At 41.2% G+C, this 14,568-nt stretch overlaps 1 protein-coding gene across 1 annotated transcript; it reads left to right on the top strand.

Annotated features, from left to right (window-relative positions):
- Window positions 1–8,342, top strand: LOC143037587 (uncharacterized). Its single transcript, XM_076206042.1, has 2 exons — window positions 1–94; window positions 5,142–8,342. Exon 2 carries the CDS (start codon window positions 6,066–6,068, stop codon window positions 7,032–7,034), a length of 969 nt encoding a protein of 322 aa, XP_076062157.1. The 5' UTR covers window positions 1–94; window positions 5,142–6,065; the 3' UTR covers window positions 7,035–8,342.
- Window positions 8,343–14,568: the final 6,226 nt, after the last annotated feature.

Genomic DNA, 14,568 nt, shown 5'->3' with positions numbered 1-14,568 from the left:
ACCCCTGTGCATATGCCCTCCCCACCATGTCATGTGAGAGACCTGGCCTCACATCTGCAATTCCTACAAAAATAATTGGCTAGCTCTTATCATTGTGAGTACTTTGAACCCCCGTGTATAGATACCACAAATTGATAGCAATGCTGATAGTGATTCAAGAAAAAATGCGACAAATGTCATATATTTACCAAAAATCAGTTTAGGCCAGGTGTCAAAGCTGCAGTTCTTACCTATATCATTGACTAGCTTTATCAGAGTATTTTGAACCCTATATATGAATACTGCAGATTAACAGTAATGTCACTAGCAATTTCTAAAATCTTGGGTAAAATTCCAGAATCACAAAGGTGTGCACTTCTTTAGTAATACCCAGATATTTAATAAGAAACTTATGTTGTTCAATATCACCTATGATTTAATCTAACCTAACCTAATTTGACCTAACACAACTTTTCCATAGAAAAAAAATAGATCTTTCTAATGCAAAAGAAATAAACTATGTTTGCATGGTAATGAAATTGAACCAAATATTGAGACAAGTGAACATCTTGGTGTATTGTAAAGATTCTCTGTTCTCACAGATGAAATTCTTACCTATATCATCAGCTGCCTCTTATCAGAGTATTGTAAACCCCATATATAAGTACTGTAAATTAATGGTAATGTTGGTAGTAATTTTTTAGAAAATTGAGACTGCTAATCATCTATATTTACTAAGGATTAGGTCTCACAGCTGCAGTTCTTACCTATATCATTGGCTAGCTCTCATCAGAGTATTATGAACCCCATATATAAGTACTGCAAATTAATGGTAATGTCAATAGTGATTTTTAAAAAACAGATTGGCAAATATCCATATTTACTAAGAGTTAAGTCACACAGCTGCAACTCCTACCTATATCATCGGCTAGCTCATCATTCTGAGTATTTTTAACCCTGTGTATAAGCACCACAAATTAATAGTAATGTGAGTAGCAATTTTTAAAGAATTAAGACGTGCAAACATACTGGCATATTATAAAGATGTTTGCCAGCCTCACTGATACAATCGTACCTCTATCTCCAGCTAGCTCTCATCATTCTGAGCATTTTGAACTCCATATATATGTACCACAAGTTAGTAGTAACATTGGTAACAATTTTTAATGAATTGATACTGGCAAACTTGTTCACCAATCTTACAGCTGCAACTCTTACCAACATAATTGGCTAGCTCTTATCATTCTGACATAGGTGGATGGTAGACTACCTCAAATGAAGATTGTAACTGCAAAGGTTAATGTTGGAGGGATAATAAACATTATTACAACTGACAACATTGAGTGAATAATTTGCATGTATACAAATACCATGCATTGGTCTTAAAGTCATAGCCATTACAGTATAGTGAATAGTTGGGAATATAAATGATGGAATAAAAAATGCTCTGTTGTAACCAAGTTTCTTTTGTGGCAAAAATGTCAATACTCTGTGACATGCAAAAGTCAAAGACATAAAAAAATGTATTCGATAAAATCTTGAAGTTTTTTATAGTAATATTCAAAATGGTGGTATCAGTGCACGGTGGGACATGACAAGAGAAGTTTAGATTTCTGGGTGAAGAGAAGTAAACTGTAAGGGATCAGCAACTCCCACACTTGAGGGAGCAGTATATGGCGAGTATGGAGGGGCCATGTGCGACCATGAGCTACTACCACCTGATATCTGAGCTGTGGGACCACCTAAGGCAGCCATGTGCAAATAGGAGCCACCACCACCTAATAGCTGATCCATGGTACCACTCATAGGTCACTCACTGCTGCCACCCACCCCCAGGCCAACATTAGGATGATTCACCATCCTGCTTGGGTGGTCATAGCCCCAGAGTGACCGGTCCAGGAAACAGCACTCCTCTTTAACTCCTCCCTTTGCTTGAATGGTAGATCCCTGCTAATAAGAGTACCTTTTGTACTCTTACACTTATATTGTCTGGGTCTGGTGATTTATCTACCTCTAAGTCTTCATGCTTATGACATACATCCATCTTTGTCATCAAAGCTGGAAACTGGTATCAAAAGCATTAAACATGTGGATCTAGTAAATATCTTAGAAAAAAAAGTCTGATAATACTTTAGTCCTTTCCTTATCTGTGATTGCCATTGTATGTTTGTTATCAACCACTTTAATGCTGCAACTCAAGTAATTGTCTTAAGTTTACTTTTGACAAATCTACAGTATTTTTTTTATTCCTTAACTTGATTTTCTATTGTTTGTCTAGATCTTTGGTTTCCGTATATCAATTCCAACTTCTTTTTTCTTCTTTATGGCTGCTTTTGTGTCTTTGTCCAGTTTGATGTTCTTAGGTTTCCTGTCTTGTGTCTTGCTTGGAACATACATACATACTCTTCACTTCCTCTAGTTTGCTTTTCACAGCAAATCATTTTATCTCCAAACCATATATTTACTTTACTTCATCAATCCAGTTTTGTCTCAATTCTCTCCTCAGCTCTTCATAATCACTTCTATCATAAAAAACATTATATATATATATATATATATATATATATATATATTTATATGTGCTGTGGTCACTTTTCCCCTCTGATGACACCACTATTGGATTTATCATGCTCTCCTCATTTATCAAGATTATTTGATTCCTTAACATGCTGATACTTGAATGTCCTACAAGGTTTCCATAAAAAAGATATTCTTTGCCATTTTCTCCATCTCCTGGAGTCATCCACTTCTCCCAGATAATATTTGGATAGCTGTAATCCCCAGCTATGAGTGTATGAGAAGTGTTTAGTGTTGTTGCCTTCTCCATCAATTCACTAAGAAATAATACAGTTTTATTTTAATCCATACTGTTTTTTGGTAATTGGTTGTAAATTTCATTTCTCTGACACTGCTGTATATTCTAACATATGATAAAATACCCCTTCTATAAGATTCCTGGGAATTATATGAGATCCAAATATGTTGTGGATTTTGCAAGCACAACAGAATCATACATGTAATAAGCAAGCTTTATCATAGGCTGTCGTCAATCATGTACATGTATTTATTTTTTGGCTGAGGTTATTTCACTTATATCCCTACAAACATGATTTAGTGGGTCAACATTGGCCCTAGGTTGGCCCATTTGTTACCGATATACGCCAACCTAGGGCCAATGTTGGCCCACTAAATCATGTTTGCAGGGATGTTGGTTGCTTTATTTTGCCTGGTTTTACAATTGTTCCAATAGCTGCTTCCAAATTTGTAGACAGAATGAAGGCAGCTTATCAAACACTTATTCAGTGTTCACATTCTCACATGCTAGGCATGCAATTACTATAGATACAAAACTACAAATTAGTGAGCACATTTCTAAGGCTACTACATTCTCAGGCTACCGGAGTATTATGCTTTATTGGCTGGAATACTCAAAATACAATGGAAGCCCTCTCTTAAAATAAATCATTGCCTCACAAAATATTAAGAAGTAGTTCACATTATATAGGAAGGTTCTACATCATCATTCACTATAATCTAACCTAAAAGTAGTCTTTTGTTGTCATTCTGATTTATGAGTAAGATTGGCGCTGGGCACAAATTTGTCACAAATTTAATTGTAACTCCTTTAAGAGTGTTCTTACTAGACTCACCAGCTTGTTTTGGTGGTGGCTGATAGTGGCGGGGGGTGGGGTGGGGTGGGGGACAGAGTTGAGTCTAACCTTTCCAACCCTGTGTGGGCATAGGTGTGACAGGTTAGATTAGGCTGGTAGGGTAATGTACTTTTAACTTAAGGGTGTCAGAAATCATTATTTGATAGCTTTATCCATAGGATTTTTATACTATTTCTACCAAAGTTAACTTGTATGAGTGTCCCCTGAAAAAATAAAAAACAAGTTTAACAATAGAAATCAGTATCAGATTCACATGAATCACACTATGAAACATTAATATCTGACATCCTTGATAGGAGGATGTGTAGTGGACTTCTGCAGTAATCTTACCTTGAAGAGGAAGGGAGGTGACTAAGATTCAAATCTTCAAGTCACTTGTGCTCCCTGTCTTGCTGTATTGCTGTGGGACAAAGAGACTGAATGCTTGAATGCTGACTTGAAGAGGCATCTTATGTGTTTTTGGCACTAAGTGCCTTAGGAGAATGATTGGGTATTGCTGGAATGACATTATATCAAACCAAAGACTTTACTGTGAGACTCAGTCTAGGTCAGTTACCAGCATAATTTGTGAATGTCAACTCCAGCTATATGGGCATGTGGCATGTTTCCCTTATGTTGATTCTACTCATAGGGTTGTCTCCACAAGAGACAACCCTCAGCTGAGTAGATGAAGGGGATGCCTACAGAAGTCATGGCTGCATTAAATTGACCGAGTCTGTTAAGGGTTATTTGGAGTGGGAAGGGTGGTTGCATGGGAGCTTGTGCAGAGAGATTATGGGTACTGGCACTGGTGCATGAGTGAAGCAATGCACACCTGGTGTATGCCCCCAATTGATGATTGATGATGATAAAAAGGTCTCCTGTCGGCATGCTCTTCCTCTTCCATTATGATGATAAGAAAAAGTATGGATAATACCTCTACAATTTCTTAGATAATTTTAATATATTACCTTTTCCTAAAATGATAACACAGGTACACCACTAACTAGTTTCTCTGAAACAATGTGGCCTACATCACTTATTTCAGTCAGATGAGTGAGAGGATTTGAATAAACATTTCTAGAGTAGGTCATGTTTAGATTCAGGTCTTGTGAGCTTAAACATGGAATGTTATGGACTTATATTAAAATATGACTGCTGGGGCCAGCAAGGCCATAACTCCTAAATCTTGTGACCAGATGAAAAAGCTAGAGCAAAATTTTGAGTCATTCTGTGTGGCGGTGTAAGTATGCATGTAGCTATTGGATGATTTTCAGCACATTTCTAATGAAGAAATAGAATGTAGTATATCATAGCACCATATATGTTAATGTTTCTACATATTTTATGTTAGGCGATGGCATGTACAAAGGGCCTATTTAAGTATAAAGAGAAGTGATGGCATGTACAAAGGGACTTAATTATGAAAGGGTTTGTGTACAAAACATCCACAATCTTAACATTATACAGTCTCAAAGAAATATCAGTCTTATAATTACTTTTTTTTTCCAGGATCAACATTTCTTTGGAAGAATTATCCATAGATTCCATATGTTTGTCATACAACGAATAGGATCCAGTGTAATATCTGTGGTACAGCTATCTCACAAGTCAAATATTGTATGACGACCAACACTGGAGAGAAGTCCTTCCAACAGGACCTATGCAATGCAGCTTTCTCAAGTAAGGGTGATCTCAAATGTCACATGGTGACTCACACTACAGAGAAGCCATTCCATTGTGACCTGTGTGATGCAGCCTTCTCATGAAAGGGTGATCTCACACGTCATGTGGTAACTCACACTGGAGAGAAGTCTTTCAAGTGTGTTAGCTCCACAGCTAATAACACTTAGTCACCTATGTTATTCATCTGTATGCCCCATGCCTCTTCCTTCTCTAAAGTATGTTTACACCAAAGCTTCAGTCACCAGTTATTAAAGTTTCTTGATGGGGTGAATTAAAATGGAGATATAGTATTCTTCTTATCTCCTGAGTAATTGCACTTGGTTATTCAAGCTACACCAAGGGACTTCCGCTTGGGATCCTTGAACATCCACCAAGCCAAGTCTGCTCGGACGTTACTATTTAATTCATCCGATAACTTTGAATGTTACAAATAAGTGCCACCCTTTAAGGGTGTGACTTTACTTCCATTCACCAATAATTTCTCTCCTCCTCCACCCTCTTCTCCAATCAGAAAGACTGTTATACTGTCTCAGGCAATACTGTTTACGCAAACACTTATGTCGCAAGCGGAATGTGGCTTAAATGTTTACATTTCGTCATATCAGCACTCTATTGATACCCTAGCCTATGTTTACAAAACATCAGACGGCAAGCAAGAATATGCAACTCTGCACTTCCTATCGGCCATTGTTTCAAAACATTCAGGTAATAAAATGAATACTTTTTCCACCTACCCCTCTATCTACCTAAATGTCTACCTCAAACTACCAGCCTCTTACAAAGTGTGATATGTGTGATGCACCTTTCTCACAAAAGAGGGATATTAGATGTCACATGATGACCCACACAAGAGAGAAGCCATTCCAGTGTGACCTGTGTGATTTTGCTTTCTCAAGAAAGGTTGCTCTCACACAGCATATGATGACGCACACAGGAGAGAAGCCATTCCAGTGTGACCTGTGTGATGCAGCCTTCTCACGAAAGAGTGATCTCACACGTCACATGGTGACTCACACTGGAGAGAAGCCTTTCCAGTGTGACCTGTGCAATGCAGCTTTCAAACAAAAATGTAACTTGAAAGATCACATGAGGACCCACACAGGAGAGAAGCCATTCCAATGTAGCCTGTGTGATGCAGCCTTCACACGCAAGAGGTCTCTCAACCGTCACATGATAATCCACACAGGAGAGAAGCCTTTCCAATGTGACCTGTGCAATGCAGCTTTCTCACAAAAGTGTAACCTCAAATCTCACATGAAGACCCACACAAGAGAGAAGCCATTCCAGTGTGACATATGTAATGCAGCTTTCTCACAAAAGAGTTCTCTCAACCGTCACATGATGACCCACACAGGAGAGAAGCCATTCCATTGTGACCTGTGCAATGCAGCTTTCTCACGAAAGGTGGATATCATATGTCACTTGATGACTCACACAGGAGAGAACCCATTCCAATGTGACCTGTGCAATTCTACTTTTTCAAGAAAGTTTAGTCTCACACAGCATATGATGACCCACACAGGAGAAAAGCCATTCCAGTGTGACCTGTGCAATTCTACTTTTTCAAGAAAGTTTAGTCTCACACAGCATATGATGACCCACACAGGAGAAAAGCCATTCCAGTGTGACCTATGTGATTCTACTTTCTCAAGAAAGTTTATTCTCATGCAGCATATAATGACCCACACAGGAGAGAAGCTTTCCCATTGTGACCTGTGAGATATAGATTTCTCACGGAAGGGTGTATTCAAAAGTCATATGGTGACACACATAAGAGAATCCTTTCTAATATGACCTGTGTAATGCAGCCTTAAGAAAGTGGTTTCAAATGTCATGTGTGGCCAGTGTGATGCTACTTTATCAAAAAAAGGGTAATCTCAAACTGCATATGATGACTTACACTGGAGAAAAGCCTTTCCAATGTGATCTGTGCAATTTTGCTTTCATAAGAAAGGGTGCTCTCACACAGCATATGACCCACAATAGAGAGGAGCCTTATAAGTGTGACCTAGGTGATGCAGCTTTTACACAAAAGAGTGTCATGATCAAACTACATATGATGCTCAATGACTCACATTGGAGGGAAGCCATACTATCGTCATCTGTGTTTTCTCACAAAAGAGTGGTCTCAAAAGTCATGATAATCTGCACAGGATAGAAGCCTTTCCAGAATATTCATCTCAAATGTCATGTACATACCCACTCTGGAGAGAAGCCTTTCCAGTGTGACTTATGCAGCATAGGTTTCTCACTAAAGGATTATCTCAAGTATCACGTGACCCACACTGGAGAAAGGACTTTACAGCAGTATGACATGTTATGTGGAACATTCTCACAAAAGGGTGATCTGAAGTAGCACATGATGTTATACATGGAGAGATGACATTCCTCCATGACCAGTACAATGCAGCTTTCTCATGGAGTAATATCAAACTGTATAAAATGATCAACATAGGAGAGAATCCTTTCCACTGTGACCTGTGCAATATAACTTTCTTGTGAAGGAGTAATGTCAAATGGTATATGATTATAAACACAGGAGAGAAACCTTTCTAGTGTGACTTGTATGATGCAGCTTTTTCATGGGGTGTTTTAAAAAATCACATGATAATCCATGCAAGAGAGAAACTTTTCTAGTGTTACATTGTGTTGCACATTTCTCAGTAGACTTGAACTGTGTTGGGAGACAATCATTAGACTCAAACTTAGACCTATGGCATTTGAGGCAGAAATGAATGTGATGTACTACTCAAAAAAAAAAAAAATCAGCACAAGTGGTCTGTATAAATAAGTACTGTATGAAATTGTTATGATATAACAATGATGTGGTAAAATCATACATACACCAGTGAAGTAGTTTTAGTGAATGTTTTATAGGACTAGAAGATCTAAAATGTGTTCATCTCAATTTATATGTGTTGGAAATGGTCTAATTTAAGCTTGAATCTGATATGTTATAGAAACAGTGGAATGCCACTTGATCTGTATAAAACTAGTGAATGATAAAATGATCATTCATTAGTATTGTGAAACTTCAGAATAAAAGTAAGAATTGAAATACTGTTTTGTTACAATGCCTAAATGCATGCAATACAGGCCATCATTCCCCCAACACTTGTTGGTTTAATCCATATCCATGACATGAAACACAGAATTTACCTAATTGTAGTATATAGGGAAGGAGCAACGGTTGTTGGGTCCTGTCTCCTACTTTCCAATTTATTGTACCCAGCCTCAAATTCATGCACAGTACCAACTTAGTCTATATCATTGATTTTCAATTATGATTACTTTGCATTGTGTATTTTTCCAGCTTGGGCTATAGTACCTAATATATTGCAAGTATTTATGCATCTATATGGAAAACTATTTCTTCACATCCTTTAAACATAGTCTTCCTTAATTTGTTCTCATGACATCTTAAAGCCCTCCTATCCTTAATCGAGAGATATCTTCTGTTAGTGTAATCCATCCTATTTAGTGACTTGAATACTGTAATCATATCACCTCTTTCTCTTTGCTCTTTCAAAGTTGGTTGGCCTGTTGCTTTTGGCCTTTCCTCATATGGTTTATCTAGCTGGCACTTTTGTGTGTGTGTGTGTGTGTGTGATATGACACCATTCAGCGTAAACCTTCATGGCACCACCACCTGTCTGGCTGGCCTATTGCTTACATGTCTCAACAAAGTAAATGTGATAGATAAAAATTAAACAACACATTGAATAGTTGTAGGGAATACAAGGAAACTCATAAAAATATAAAACTCCTGACTCACACATTGGTATTTACAAACAGAGAATATAATGAAAACCAAAAAGCCAGGATTACATCAACAGGTTATCTACATGCTGAAGATGGAGTTAATTTTTTTTACGGACACAATATTGCTCAACATAACTTGTACCATAGGTTGGCCATTTGCCATTTGGGCTTTCAGACACTCCAGGAGAGAAGAGTAAGAGGGGACATGATCTATAGCAAATGACCAAGTGCATGAGGGTTTTAGCCTTGCTACATTGAAGTGCCTCTGCTGAACCACTGTTATTATGTGTGACAGGGTTCTGCCTTGCTACATGCATGAGGGATACTCAAAACTTACAGGAGACTGGATTTATTGGTAATTAATCTATCAGGACTTCAGGCATAGAGGGGGCCCATGGAGTTCCCTCTATGGAGTCCCACTCGCCATACTGAGGGTGGGGGTTATATACACACTAGATACATAGCATTCACATGCACAGTTGACAAGTAGTGTTGCAGTAAACTTTTTAACTCACTTTTGGAGAAAAGAAATACAGAGATCTGTATATTTTGACCATCCGTGATCCTCTTCAGCAGATGGGTACAGTAGGTAGTGAACAAGAATATATACAAACAAAAGAGGGCACAATATGAAACTGAGGAAAAACTCATGTCATGTGCCGTTTGTGAGTTTGAGCATATGGTTGACAGTTGTTTGGGTCTGATCCAGTAGCTTTTGAGATTAATTTATCAACTGCCATCCAAATACTGCAATCTGGTGACCAATGACTTTTAGAAGTGTTGAAATAAGGGAGGTGTTTTATAAAAGAATTAAATTCGTTTTCTTTTGAAACTACAATGGAATTCATCAATAATGGCAATTTTTTCCATCAATATCATGATTTCACCTTATTTGACCCTAATACACCTCATCACACTCTTGGCATGGTGATTATTCAGTTAACATTCACCACCTTTCTAAAGATACTATTGGGGTAATTGAATGTAACTGACATGATTGGTAGCAGTTTTGATACAGCACCGATGGACTTGTAGGGTAATTTAATGCTTTTATTATTCCAACTGAACTTGGTGTTTGAGTTAGAAGTATTATATATATATATATATACTCGTATATATCGTCAGCGGCGGCACCAGCTCGTGTCCGAGTATTGGTTTCTGTCGACGATGTTTCACTCTCTTCATTGTGGGTGCTTATGAATGATGTGACTTAAGAGGCCTAATCTATGATGGAAGAGCCACGGGCAGTGTTCGGAGGGGAGGGTAAGAGAGGGGCGGGGTCTTTCTGCTCTTCTTTTTGTCTCTTCGTTTCCTTCCCTACTCTCCTCAAAGGCCGCGGTGCCTTGGTGGACAGTTCTCCTCCAAGCTTTGCGGTTCCTGGCGGTTTGCTCCCACGAGGAGGGATCGATATTGGTTACAGCCAGGGTGCGCTTGAGTTGGTCTTTGTAGCGCAATTTTGGGGCTCCTCGTGGTCTTGTTCCCGTGGTGAGCTCACCGTAGAGCATTATTTTTCGAAGCCGGCATGGCCCCATCCTCTGGATGTAGCCTGCCCAACGGAGGCGGCGGTGGATGATGGCGGCTTCAATGCTGGTCATTAATGGACAGGGTCAGTGCATGGTTGTTGAACACACGACCTCCGAGTCGACCATAGGCGGAATGGGTTGCCCTGATCTTATTTTCCACATCCCTCTTGCATGTGGAAGTAGATGTTAAGATACTCCCCAGAGAGGAAAATTGTCCCACTCCTAGTGAGTGTTCATTGATAGTGACGTCGGCATTTCCGAGTATTTGACCAGGTGGGTGTTGGATGAGTGCCTTGGACTTTACAGTGTTTACCTGCATCCCACAACGTTCATATGCATTATTGTAGATGTCAGCTGTTCTTTGGAGGTCCTGTGCAGTCTGACCTGGGGTGGCATTGTCATCATCATACTGTACTTCTCGTACTGAGGTCAAGGTGGTTTTTGTTCTGGCGCGTAGTCGGGCGAAATTGAAAGCCCCTCCATCCATGCGAAACCGTAGGTCAGGTGTAGGTGCGTCTGGTGGAATTTCATTTAGCATAGCAGCAGTGTATAGGAAGAAACACGTTGGAGCCAGCACACGTCCCTGTTTGAGGCCGCTATTGATAGGGAATGGGCCAGAGAGAGAGAGTTTTTGTGGCAAACTCTACCGACCACTCCGTCATGGAGGGCGCATATTAGAAAAACAAAGTCTGGTGGGCATCCGAACCTGGCAAGGACTGCCCACATAGCAGGACGAGGAACTTTGTCGAAGGCCTTTTTTGGTTCTCAGAAGATCAACATTAATGGCTGTTGTTGTTCAAGACTCTTCTCTTGAAGTTGTCAGGCACAGAAAATCATGTCTATAGTCCCGCGGGACGGTCGAAATCCGCATTGGGACTCGGGTAACACATCTTCCGCTAGGATAAGGAGACGGTCGAGTAGAATGTGGTCAAAGATCTTGCTTGCGATGCTTAATAGCGAGATACCGCAGTAGTCGTTACAATTCTCTCTGTCTCCTTTTTAGACAATTGTGATGATGTTTGCATCGCGGAAGTCACTGGGGAGGGTTTCTGTCTCCCATATTTCCAGAATTAGGAACATGAGTCTGTTTTTTCAGCTTAGGGCCAACGTGAGTGAGGAGCTTCAATGGGATGTTTTTGGGTTCTGGAGCTTTGCCGGGCTTCATGCGTTTTAAAGCCCTGTTGAAGTCTTGGATGGAAGGTGGTAATGACACTCAGTGATGGACGGGATGCTGCGGGGTCATACGTAGGAGATCGTTGGGTTTGTTGGCTTGGTCATTGAAAAGATTCTCAAAATGAGCCCTCTATTGTAATAGGATGCCCTCGCTGTCTGTTATAGTTGTGGCTCCATCCACGCCCTTTAACCCATCCACCAATGATCTTGTGGGGCTGAAGATCTCTTTGGTAGCTGCACAGAAGCTGCGTAGGTCTCGTTGGTCAGAGTACCTTTGAATTTCTGCAGCTTTTCTTTGCCACCAAGTGTTTTGAACTTTACGAATCCCTCTTTGACAATCTGCTACATCTTGTTTATGTGTTCTTTTGTTTTCAGCTGTAGGTTGGTTCTCCAGGGCATCGCGTCTGACGTTTGGCTTCAATGAGAAGAGAGATGGTTTCGTCATTCTCATCGAACCAATCCTGGTGCTTCTTCCTGGCAAAACCTATTGTACCCTACACTGCCCGGCTCATGGCGTCTCTAAGGGTGGTCTAGTGCTCTTCTACTGAAACCTGACCCACAGGGTCCATGAAATGTTTTTCGCAGGCTTCTTTGTAACTTAGTGCCAGGTGTGGATTGCGGAGTTTGCCACATTCAAAGCGGCGGTGTGGTATGCTGTCAGGTGCCCACCTAGGTGCTCGTTGGGTCTTGATGTTGAGTCGGGAGATCAGGAGTCTGTGGTCCGTCCAACAGTCATCCGCCCCTGGCATGGATCGGGTGATGGGGATGTCTTTTTTTGTTTCTGGCTCTGATTAAGACATAGTCTAGTATATGCCAGTGTTTGGACCGAGGATGTTTCCATGTGGTTTTCTGTCGTTTTGGTAACATGAATAAGGTGTTAGTGACAATGAGCTCATGCTTGGCACAGAGACCCAGTAGGAGTTGACCATTGACGTTACAGTTATCAATTCTGTGATGGCCAATGATACTCTCACACAGGCAATGGTCCTTGCCTACTCGGGTATTAAAATTCCCTAGCACGACGAGTTTGTCGTTGACGGGCACTGCCTGGATGGTGTGACCATGTTGGGTATAGAAGGTAGCCTTGTCTTCATCCCTTGAAGTGAGTGTTGGGGCATACACCGACATCAGGATGAGGTGTTTATCCTGGATAAGAGGTATACGAACAGTTATCAATCGCTCATTAATAGCGGATAGGGCGAGATTGTACTGTTGTATGAGCTGTGATTGAATGGCAAAGCCAACGCCATGGATGCGTGGCTCCTCGTAGGCTTTCCCCTTCCAGAAGACGGTATAACCTGTCCCAGCTTCCCTGATGTTACCCTCTTCTGGTAGTCTGGTCTCACTTAGAGCTGCCACGTCGATGTTGAAGCGGGCAAGTTCCTTGCAGACAAGAGCTCTGCGTCGTTAAGGGCGGTCAGTTTTCGCCACATCTTGGAGGGTGCGGATGTTCCATGCACCAAGGATTAGGATTTTTGAGATTTTTTTGTCATTATTACGACCGCAGTAATGGGATGTCCACCAACCGTGATAAGTTAGCCAGACGAATTTGCCGTGTCCGATATCTATCCCACCTTTTCTAGGGGCCTCCCCTTGTGGGGTGGGCTGCAGCAATCCCTAAGGGGCTAGCCCAGTCACGGGTCCAGCTGCCGAACTCTAGTGTCACGGGAACGTCATCAGAGAGCGACCATCTTAGACCCGCCGCCTGTGTGCAGTCGTGGGCTAGGATCTTCCAGCTTTCCAGGCCTGCCCCCACCACCCACGGTACCATCGCCACAGGACTTGAGAGGGTGATGATGAGAGGTGAGGATGGAGAGAGGTGAGAATGCCAGTCGCTGGGTATATTGTTTAAGGTTGTCGTGGTTGCGCGACGACCATGCACACTCACTTGGCCCACACTGTTTGCACCGCGGCTCAAGACAGTTGAGACAAGCAGTCTCAATGATGTAGGTTACATCGAGCTGCCGGGTACCTGATATGCTAAGGCCCGCCTTATCGCCTGCAGTGACGATTCTAGGGGGTGGGGGGCTGGGAGGGCCATGGCCCCCCCAGTTTTTCAGCTGGCCCCCAGGTTGCCCCCCCCCAGTTTTTTGCATATCCTATTTTTAAATTATATATATATATACATATACCTTGGTAAATACTACTGCGGTACCGACCGCGTCAAGGCGTCACACGCAGTGGCGACTCTAGGGGGTGGGGGTGGGGGTGGGGGGGGCCGTGGCCCCCCCGTTTTTCAGCTGGCCCTCCCACTTTCATAGTCCTAGAATCGCCACTGATCACCTGCCCGCCAGACACTGCCCTCTTTCGCCGTTGCTAGCTAGCTCCGTCGTTGGGGTCTTGTTTGGTTTTATTTGGAATTTTCCTTCTAGCCTTTGCCTGAAAGGGCATACTCTACAAGGCAGTAGAGGGTTTGGATTGCGAGTTTTCCTTCTAGACTTTGCCTAAATAGTCACACCCTACAAGGCAGCAGGGAGGTCTGATTATACCGTTAGTCCACTCAGTCACTTGCATGCAATCTTTAATAACAGGGGGACCACGGGAAGGTGGCATGCAAGCAGTTGGGAGGCAGGGGCTGTGAGAAGGTTAAGACCAGCTTAGCCTATAGCACATGCACTCCAATCACCCTATATATATATATATATATATATATATATATATATATATATATATATATCTATATATATATATATATATATATATATATATATATATATATATATATATAAATAAATAAAAATGCAGGCCGGCCGAATGGGAGAACGGACAAGAGCAGGCCGGCTGAAAATAATAAT

The sequence above is a fragment of the Oratosquilla oratoria genome, chromosome 22, assembly GCF_046742065.1.
Source record: "Oratosquilla oratoria isolate Oo_2021 chromosome 22, ASM4674206v1, whole genome shotgun sequence".
Taxonomy (NCBI): Eukaryota; Metazoa; Arthropoda; class Malacostraca; order Stomatopoda; family Squillidae; genus Oratosquilla; species Oratosquilla oratoria.
This window is presented reverse-complemented; position numbering and strand designations above follow the sequence as displayed.